Source organism: Panthera pardus, unplaced genomic scaffold (genome assembly GCF_024362965.1).
Source record: "Panthera pardus isolate Hobbes unplaced genomic scaffold, ASM2436296v1 HiC_scaffold_25, whole genome shotgun sequence".
NCBI lineage: Eukaryota > Metazoa > Chordata > Mammalia > Carnivora > Felidae > Panthera > Panthera pardus.
The window spans coordinates 12,957-23,449 of NW_026526821.1; the positions used below are offsets into that span (position 1 = coordinate 12,957).

General features: G+C 46.7%; 1 protein-coding gene across 2 annotated transcripts; it reads left to right on the forward strand.

Moving 5' to 3' along the window:
* The first annotated feature begins 288 nt into the window (after positions 1-288).
* LOC109261773 (ral guanine nucleotide dissociation stimulator-like) lies at positions 289-9,983 on the forward strand. 2 transcript variants are annotated; one of them, XM_053889972.1, is made up of 12 exons: positions 289-464; positions 2,512-2,699; positions 4,033-4,226; positions 4,375-4,751; positions 5,541-5,756; positions 6,138-6,241; positions 6,744-6,813; positions 7,433-7,501; positions 7,940-8,014; positions 8,594-8,626; positions 8,980-9,101; positions 9,306-9,983. In XM_053889972.1, the coding sequence occupies exons 1-12, from the start codon at positions 327-329 to the stop codon at positions 9,340-9,342; spliced, it is 1,623 nt and encodes a 540-aa protein (XP_053745947.1). In that variant the 5' UTR covers positions 289-326; the 3' UTR covers positions 9,343-9,983. The 2 variants fall into 2 exon arrangements, with proteins under 2 accessions (XP_053745947.1, XP_053745946.1); XM_053889971.1 differs by lacking the exon at positions 289-464 and adding an exon at positions 700-1,037.
* The last annotated feature ends 510 nt before the right edge of the window (positions 9,984-10,493 follow it).

The window sequence follows — 10,493 nt, forward strand, 5'->3', positions numbered from 1 at the left end:
AGAAAAAAAGCTGAATTCAGTTCTGTATCCTCAAAATTAGAACCCTACTTGCATTTCCAGGGAGTTGTGGCTATGGCATTTTTGACTCATTGTTTACAGTTAAGGAGATGACATTGGAGGAGAAAGATAAGCAGTCAACTATCAATAAGGGGTTCTAGATAGGTCTCATTTAAAGAAGGGCCCCAGGTACTGGAATCTTGAAAAAGTGACTTCACTTCCTTGGTGATAGGCTTCAACAGAACTTAGAACTCTGGTAACCAGGTGCCCACATTCTAGAGATGGCCTGCTTTCCAGCTCACTTGCCCAGAGTCACTCTAGAGAACAAAATGTTCTGTTGCTGTATCCCCATTTTCAGGATATGTGGGCTTAAGAAAGCCCAGAGTGAGAAACCTTTATGTCACTGTAGACATCAGCTCAGCCCTCATCTCCGAAGCTGTTGGTCATTTGGCAGGAGGCGCTCACAGGTAACACAAGGTAGCTCAGGGCAGCCCACTGGAGAGCATGCCACAACTCTGATCCTGCCCAGAGCAGGCCTACACCTCTTGCCCCTCATTGTGTGTGTCTGTGTGTGTGTGTGTGAGAGAGAGAGAGAGAGAGAGATCAGGGGAGGGGACAGAGGACGAGGGCTATGCCCTTCATGAGCAGAAGCAAGATGTCAGGTGTTGAAAGCCTAGCACATCTCTCATGTTCATACCCCAGGTCTTGGCAGGCAGGAGAAGATAATTGCTGGGGACCAAGTTCAACTACCTATATGTTAATTACGAGCCCTAGAGTTTCTTCTGGTTTCCTCCTTGCTGGATGTCTTTACAGCTTCCCCTCTTAGCCTGTACTGTAGAGAACACAATTTCTAATGGGGATGTCCCCTTGTGGCAATGTCCAGGGAGGACCCTAAGGTCTCTTGGCCCGACTACGGGGCACTGTACTTGCAGAGCTTCACCCAAGATATCTTTGAGGAGCTGGTCCATGGCTTCAACTACTGCAGCGCCCTAGATAAGTGTCAGGTGCAGAAGGATACCAAGAATCAGCGCTGCTCTGAGGTAAGAATGGGAAGAGGGTTTTTCACACCCTGCACATAAATATGCACAGGCCTGCACATAAATATGGGGCCAAACCTGAGGCCCTCACATTGTATTTCCACATGAGCGTCCCACAGGCCCAACCACAAAATAATCTGAATATCCAAACCTCTGCCACCAGCTATGTGGTAAGGTAGGAGGATACTCTTTACATATATTGGAATGGTAGAGAATGCATGTATTGTGTATGTATTTTATTTTTTATATTTTGATAGAGAACATATTTAATGTTTTTAATTAATCATTTTTATTTATTTATTTATTTTTTACTTTTCATGAGGCCATGAGTATCTTTGCATTTTACTGCTGTTTTATTATTTTACCTACTTGCCCCAGATATCCTGGGTAGCACTCAGCTCCACTGTCCTTGCAGAACTTCTCCAAGCCCTTACATATCATCACACAAAACAGGGTGATTTAACACAAAATTAAGGGTGGGATGAAGCCATTCTATATGTTTCTGTAATGTCTTGTCTCTCAGAACACATTAAATTATTGTAGGCCCACCAAGTCATGAGCTGTGTTCTTATATGTCTTCATAATATTCCATAAAGGAGGTTGTGTGCCACTGTTTCAGCCTTTCAAGTCTGTTGGAACTTGACAGGATTCAATTCTGTTTTCATGTCAACAGTGATGCAGGGAAAATCTTAAGTGTCCTAAAAGAATGTTTTAGGTTGCTAGATCTGCCATAACATGGAAGCACTAATTGGGTGGAAGGACTTTGATGCCTCCTGGCTGAGATACCTGCCTCTGTCTTTTAAGAGTTTCACCCAGGAAATCTTTGATGAGCTGCTCTAAGGATTAAATTCCATCTCCCTTGACAAGCAGCAGGTGCATCAGTCCAGCAACAACATCAAGTGCTGGTATAGGGTGAGAACAGGTCCAGATTCATGTCCTTTCTCGGGACCCAGAGATGATCAGGGTAAGCCTGGAACCCAGACTACAATTGACTGGCTCCCTGGGGCCTGCTGAAGAAGGTGGTTTCCCCCAGAAACTTTCTCCCTATCAGGAACAGACCAAGCCTCATTAGCTTAGAGGAAATGCAGCCCATGCTTTTGACAATTCTCAGGACTAACCTATATGATCTTGAGCAGCATTCGAAATTCTAACCCTCTGTTTTCTCATATCTACAGTAGGGATGTTTACTGATGATTCACTGGCATAATGCTCTTAATATAGGCTATTAAAAGAAGTGCTATTGTTGCTCAGCTAAGAGAATGCTTGGAAGTTACCAATGGTTTATCATTTCCCCCATAAAACCAATTGCAATTTTAAGCCTAGAACCTTATTCTGTGTGGGCACCCGAGTCCCTTCTCTTTCACAAGTTCCCAAAGGGATGGGGGTCTTTGGTCTGAGAACCAGACCCTGATCTTCCTGGTAGTTCATGGCATTGAAGCTGACTACATGCCCCTCCTTGTCTACCCGGTGTTAAAAGGAATCAACCCTGTCCCTGGATGAGGCCTGTACAATGCTGAAGCTCAAGGAAGGCACAATGGAAAATTTTTTACAGTCCCTGCTACAATCACCTTTCCAGGATAGAAACATCTCAACCATCACAACCATTTTCTGCATATACCAGGTGTTCCCCATGGCCCAATTAGTCCTGGGACAGCAGTTCAAAAGGTGAGTGCTTGCCTCATACACAGCACAGGGGGGAGCCTCCCATTTACTACTTGTGTATCTTGGGAATGTCACTGCACCTCTATGAGCTTCACTTTCCTCTTCTGGAAGTGCGGTGGTAAGAGGATGAACCTCACAGTGTCAACTGTAGTAAACTATGGGAGAAAACATGGCATGGGCTTATCTGGTGCCTGACTCTGTAGAAAGGGCTGCTGGACATGCTGAGTATCTTTAGGTTTAATAGTTCTCTCTCTCTCCAGTGAAGAAGCTCTCAACCTCAACCCTCGCAGGCCTGTGGCACTTCTGAATTTAGAAAAGGACATGGAAAGCAGAAGTTGTCCTGTTTGCAAAGGACTTCTGAGATTCTATCTAGCTGGGCTTGGTATTTTTCCTTTATATGGCCAGACTAGGGCTTGCTGGGGGACAGGCAGAGGCACCCATGGCCCACACAGTTATCTGAAAAGTACTGGTTGGGTTAATTCAATCAACAATATATGTTAATCACCTAGTAATGCAGGCACTTTTCTAGTCACTAAGATAATTCAGTGAATAAAGTAGACACAATGCCTTGGTGTCAATTCTAGTCAGAGAGTAGGCAATCACTCTACACTCATGTCCTTGGTTCATTATATGTGACATTTTCATGGCGTCCTCTGGGTATGAAAGGATTGTCCCTTATTTGACCATTATGACAGACTACAAGACCAAGTAAACATGAGTGGGTCTTCAGGTTCAGTAGGAGGGCCTCCTGCATCCACAGAGCAGCATAAGAGACTATAGGGGTTGTGGCTGGAGGAGGACTTTCAGAACCATGGAACTCACAGATCTCTTGATTTCCATAGGAGGGCTTATGTTTGGGGGCTTCCTGTGAAGAAGCAAATGAGTCAAAGAGAGCTGTGGGTGGGGCCCCAAAACTTCTGGGAAGCAGAGCACAGTCTGGGTTCAGTTGGTGCCTAAGAGACCCATCCCTTTGACTGTTCTATCTGGCTCTGCCTGCTTCTCTCCATATCTACCTCTGCTTACCACAGCAACTAGGGCCAAGAACAGAAGGTGTAGTGAGAAGACTGCTCATAAATCGGCCTCAAACGTAAGCCCTATTACTGGTCTTTACTGAGGATGGCATTGACTATGCCCAAGGCCGTGGTGAGAAGAGTATCAGTGAAAAAACCAGACTCACACAGGTTTTCTGGATGACTAGGCCTTCCACTGCAAAGGCGGGGTTGGAAGTGGGCTGGGCCATCCTCTGGGATCCATAGAGAAATAATGATGCTGTGGGAGTACAGTGTGGAATAAAAGGCCAGGCCTCTGATGCTTCTCCACACATGACTCTACCCAGCACCCTCTCTCCCATCTTGAGTACATGGCCTGACCAGAAATTTCAGGATACCTGGCAGTCTCTGAATTTTACCAGTTTCAAAGTAAAGACAGCCTATGTGGATATGAAGCTGCATGACTGGGACCTGAAGAACCACACCGCCCTTATCCTGGTGCATCAGGAAACTCTGGAGCCCACTGAGGCAGAGTCAGATGGTAAAGGGGATTAAAATCTGGGAAGACTAACTGGGGTGGGGTTCATGGGCTGAATATTGTTTTGAAAGCAATGGTACCTGTCCTGTTTTTGGGAAGGCACCTGGAAAGTCAGTTATGTGGATGAACCTTTCTCTTTATCCTGATCCAGTGCCAGCCCCAGGGCTCCTTCCAGTTGCAGAGCCAGAAAAGGGGTCTACTATGGAACTAGAGACAGCGCCAGTTATGTTTCAACCATCACCTCAAGCGTCAGAGCCAGCATCACCTCCATCAGCTGTTCCAGAACTGGAACAAGTGTTAACATCTTCTTCAGCATATGTGCCAGGTCCACAGCTACAATCAGCTCAATCATCAGCTTTACTTAGAATTTTAACTCCAGCTCTAAAAATAGAGACAGAGCCAACTCCAGCGCCAGAGCCTTCCTGCCACGGGCATGTGACCCCAAAGAACCAGCTGAATGAGGAGAAGCCCGGCCTCATGGACTTCCCTCCCAAGCTGGTGGCAGAGCAGCTAACGTACATAGATGCGGTAAGAAGCTGGGCTCTCAGGGCAGGACAGGGCAGGGCACTTTCTACATTTTTGCCGTCAGCTAACCCAGACCTGCCTTTCCCTGATGTGGACTACTATAGTCCGGGTCCAAATTTCAGCTCGACCACTTATCAACCATGTTACCCTGCCAAGGTCCTTAAATCAAGCTTTCACTGTCCAGCTGCAAACTGTAGAGATAGGCACTGATAAGAATTGATGCAGAGTTACTGTGTAGATTAAATGAGCTAGAACAGCTAGAAAAATGGGTAGGCCCTGGTCCTTCAGGTGGAGGAAGACAGCTCACTGGGTGCAGTCAAGTCCATGGGTCACCCACCCATCTTCCTTGGAGTCTTAACACCCTGTGCACTTATTAGGCATCTGACATGTACATAACTACAAGGGGAAACAGAGAAACCTATGGTTGTAACTGTCATGGGGGAATGTGCATCGAAAGGAGAGTAGGACCAAAGGGAAAAACAGGTGGAGTGGAAAATGCCCCCTTGTGAGGAGTCACATTGAACTGTCATCTAGAGGCTGGGGTTAGCAAGGATGACCAGGGTACAAATTCTCTCCTTCCTTCCCTGCCAGTATTCACTCCTGGGTCTTCCTGTACTTGACTCCCTCAGTGAAAATAGAATGGAATGAAATCCAGGGATTCCAATCAGGCTCAGGCCACATTCTCAGCTTCAGGAACTAAAGCTCTGACCTGGTAACCTCCTACCTAGGACATTAATCCTGAATGTGAAATGGCTGGCTGAACACCCCTACCCTCCCCACCCCATTCTCTAGGAGCTGTTCAAGAAGGTGCTGCCTCATCAGTGCCTGGGCTCCATCTGGTCCAAGCGGAATAAGCCTGGTAATGAGCACCTGGCACCCACAGTCTGTGCTACCGTCACCCAATTTAACAGTGTGGTCAACTGTGTCATCACCACCTGCCTTGGAAACCCAAGAATGATAGCCCAGGACAGGGCCATGGTGGTGGAGCACTGGATAAAGGTGGCCAAGGTATTTTATGGGAGGCCAAGATGAGTCACTCTTCTGAGCCTTGGAAACTGATATTTCCCTTATCAATTCTCAGGGTTGGAGTCCCTAGTCTAAGCCCTAGGGTCTGCACAGTCCCTAGGCTCTTCCCTCCAGGGACATGCTGACCTTTACTTGCATGTCCCAATGGTGGAACGCTCAGTTCCTACCTGGCTCCTTCCTTGGAATGAGCTAAAATCTTCCCTCTCCCCAGCAGTGTTACTCTTTGGGTCTTATATGTGCCCTTCTGCAGGCACCTGGATATCTGTCATCTTGGAGGGAAAATTTAAACTGAGGGAGACTGATACTTTAGAGCAAATAGGACTCCTGCTACCCACATGACCACTCATTCTCTTCCTTCCCCAGGCCTGTCAAATCATGCGGAACTACTCTTCACTGCATGCCATCCTCTCTGCTCTGCAGAGTGCCTCAATTTACCGTCTGAAGAAGACATGGGAGAAAGTTTCCAGGTGAGTATGCCTCTCTCCATAGAAGGATCAGGGTGGATGAGGGATTTCCCATATGCACATCTTTTCCCCCTCAGTAACTGGGACCCTCCTGGGAGGCAGCAAACCCTGGCAATAGAACCTGGGCTGGTGTACAGGTCTATAACCCACCCTGGAGAATAGTCCACCCTGACTCCAGCTACAGAAATATTTTTTCTTAAATATCACGCACTGAGTTGACCCAAATTAAATATTATCAAGTGCTTACTTTACAGCAACAAAACTCTCTGCCCAATTGAAACCACAACTGACTGAAACAGAGTTGCTCAATTAATATGGAAATGGTGGCACTGGATGACTCACATGAGAGCTCCCTCCATGTCCTACAAACACCTTAGTTCTCAGAGGAATCCAGAGAAAACCCTAATACTGGCAGTTTGACTTTTTGGAGTACTCAAATAAGAGGAACTTACATTCAAGCCACATTATTCCTATAATTTTTTCTGCCATTTTTTCCTCTATTCAGGAAGAGCTTTCAAAAATTTAAAAAGCTGTGCACTGAAGATAACCCACAGAGAAGGGAACTGTTCCTGAAGGTATCATGGGAGGAGGAGGTTTGGGAAGAGAGAGGGTGGGGCCTGAGGGAACAGGGTCCTGAGTGGATGAAGAAAGACTGCTGTGTAGGGGAATGACCTGAAGCATTCCTTGGGGAGGTGAAGCCTTTGGTATGAATATGGTTACAGTTTGGGGTGAAGATTCCATTGGGGGTGGAGCAAGAAGGTGCTGTTCAACCAGATGCTATAGACACCCTGTCTCTCCATATTAACAGCTAGTCCAGATGGGGACCTGTATACAGCTTGAGAGCCCAGAGGACAGCCCTCTGCTCAGTAGTGGGGTTGGGATGGGTGGAGGGAAACAATAATGATAGTAATAGGACACTGAGTCCTCAGAAGACCATGTGATGTAGGTGGTGTTCTCACTTTTCTCAATGAGAAAAGAAGCTCAGGAAGGCCAGGCTGCAAGTTCAAGGTCACACATGGAGTGAATGTTGGAGCTGAGATTGTGCTAGAATCACTCACAGCATGCTTAAGGATAATGTAGCATTGGTACCAGCTGACTTGGGTCAGATGTCCAGGGTCTCAAGTCAAAGATGGTGGGGGGGGGGAGTGGACTGAGGATATTATGGTCTCAATGAACTTGTCCTTGACCCTGCAGGAGCGGCCATCTAAATGGGCCACCCTGATGATGAGCCTCCAGAGAGCCCAGAAAAGGCTGCAGAAGAAGGTGAGTGTTCCTGGGGAATAGAGCCTCCAGAGTGAGAGGAGAAGGGCTCCTCTCTGACAGCTGGAGGCCTCCAGATCAAGACAGGTGGACCTTTCTACTCCAGCTCCTCCTCTTGTTGCCACAGCTTCCAAAACTCTTATTTTAAAGTGACTGGGAGGAGGGTCTATCCAGCTGGATGCAGAATGGATTTGTGGGTGGAGAGGGGCCTAGGACTACATACAATTTGATTTTCTAAAAGCAAGTCCTGGTGGTGATTAGGAGAAGTCTGATGTCCTTGGAGGGTGAGGGTAAGGGGGAATTGAGAGGCGGCTGCTAGGGATCCTAGGCTGCTCCATGTGAGAACCTGGGGTGGACCAGGAGGCTGAAGCATTTTCAAGGGAGGGTCCCTGTGTGCACCTGAGAGCAGGGACTCATCCCACCCCTACTCTAATGACACAGGGTGTTGTCCCCTTCCTTGGCACTTTCCTCACTGACATGGTGATGCTGGACACTGCAATGGAGGACTATCTGAAGGTGAGTGAACCTCTAGATTGTGTAGGAGGGCCCAGAATCCTGAGGTTTGGGAGTGGAGAACCCCTGTAATGAGTCCTGAGACCTCAGTACTTGGCAAACCTCCCCTCATGAGAGCTTCACAGCTACCCCTGTGAGCTAGAGTTTCTCATCTCAGTGATGAGTGAAGGGAGTTTGCACTTATGACACTGGTCCTGGTGCCCAAGACTGTCTGAATGCAAAGCTGCATGAAGTTTGTCTGAGTTGACCTCAGCCTCTCCCTCTCAGGCTGCTTATGGGGGGAGAGCAAAGTCAGGCACCTCCACATCGGCAAGCACTTACATAGCCTAACAGCCCCCTCCCCCCAGAGGTTTCAGCCTCCCCTTCTGTCATCAGAGAGGGTTGTGCTATAAGGTGCTTGACTGTCCACCCCATGTCCTCCTTTCTCTGGACCCCAGAGCCTGGCTTATATCCCAGTCCTGTTATCTGTGTATGGACAGTCTAGTGTGTCCTGGCAAGAGAACAACATGAGAAAGGATGTGTATAAGGAACAAGCAATAACAAGGGGCTCTTTCTGATGGACTTTGGCTATTTGCTTTCTAGGGCGATGAGATCAACCATAAGAAAAAAACTAAGGTGAGCATTTGTGGCACTTCCTATTAGGGAAGTGTAGGGGAGTGGATACCAGAGATGCCCCTGGGAAGAATATTTCTTGGCTGCATCCCCTCCATCACACATTTACTGGAATAGTTTGATAATGAAAAAGTGTAAGACCCATCCATCTGGTAAGTGAAGTCAGGGGAGTGGCATCAGGGATAACTTCCTGCAGGAGGAGGGGCTATTTATACTCACCTCTGCGAACAGGTTGAGACTGGATGAATTTTCAGGGAAGGAAGGCTGCCACATGTGCAAAGACCTAGGACTGGTCCCCTATCCCACTGCTCAACCCACCCAGGCTCTGTGTGCATCCTGTTCTTCTCTTGGCCTAGGAATACAAAGTAATGAAAGAGATCATGCTCCTCCAGGTGGCTGCAGATAACTACACTCTAGAACCGAAGGAGCAGTTTAGAGCCTGGTTCCAGACTGTGGAGCGACTCAGTGAGGATGAGAGGTGAGGCCCATCAGGAGCTGGGCAAAGGCGTGGACTCTTTCTGGTGGCCACTCTAGGGATCCTGCATCCATGGCTCCCTGGGCAGCCTCAAGCCTTGTTTCCTGGTGATCACTGGAACACCAGATTCCAGCTACTGGGAAAACACTGGGAGAGACACCTGAATTGTAGCTCCTGGTCGACTCACAGGTGTCATTCTCTCTTTAGCTACATCCTGTCCTGCCAGCTGGAGCCCCAATCCTAACTGACCAGTGGAACTCAAGAACAAGAAGAATTGGCCACAATCAAGCTCAGGACTGAGTGAATGTCCAGTGATAGTGCAACCTTTCCTCAGCAGCTTGGACACTTGCTGTGATGAATCCCATCTCCTTGACACTTTTTCCTCCCATCTATTTACCTACTTGGAGTGGCAATATTTATCTTAAATAGTAAAAGCTAGATTTGAATATTATTATATTAAAGCCTTCTTTATTTTATAGCCCAGGAGTTTGGTTTGGTTCTATTACTTCCTACAGCAACTTAAATGATGTACAGACTCTCATATTCTTTCTTGAACTAAGAAATCTTACAGAGTCATCAGCTATTGTATGTGGGAGGAAGGAGAAGAGCCAGCCCTCCTCCCAAATTCCTCTTAGAGAACAGGTTAATTTCAGTATAATGAATTTGGGTAAAAAAGAAGAGACAGCCCCTCAGAATTACTGAGATTTAGAGGTTGAAGTTACTTTCACAGGAATGGCAGCAACCATTGAAATTAGATGTCCTTAAGTGTAACAATTACCAGGACTACTACCTGCCCCAGGACAGTGGCTGCTTTCTACACTTTAAAGGAAAAGGTTTGTTTCCTGCTTCTTTTATTGAGGTGTTGTTTTTTCTTTTGGAGTTTTTTTTTTTACCAAATATTTGAAACTTTAAGTTTTCTAGTTCAAACTCTGGAATTGCATTAGCCAAAAACATGTAAAGAGGTCAAACCCTACATGTGGAAAGGATAAGGACAGGAGAAGGTAATTTGCAAGTTGACTAAGGGCAGGCAGGACTTTCCATTTTCATTCTTCCTCTAGGGGCTCCATGTTAACACTTTACCTAGATTTAAATCCTCCAGGGATCCCTTTCAATGACCTCTGAATCCCCTCCTCTGCTTGTTTTGTATTTGGGGGAAAGATGTGTGATGTACTTTTATGGCCACAGCTGCTGAACATGGTCCCATAAACATCTATGCTAAGAGCTAGGATGTCTAGCATTCCTGCATTTCCTTATGCAGCTTTTTTTTTACATTAGTTAACATACAGTGTAGTCTTGGTTTCAGGAGTAAAACCCAGTGAATCATCTCTTACATTTGATACCCAGTGCTCATCCTGAAAAGTGCCTGCCTTAATGCCCATCACTGATTTAACTCAC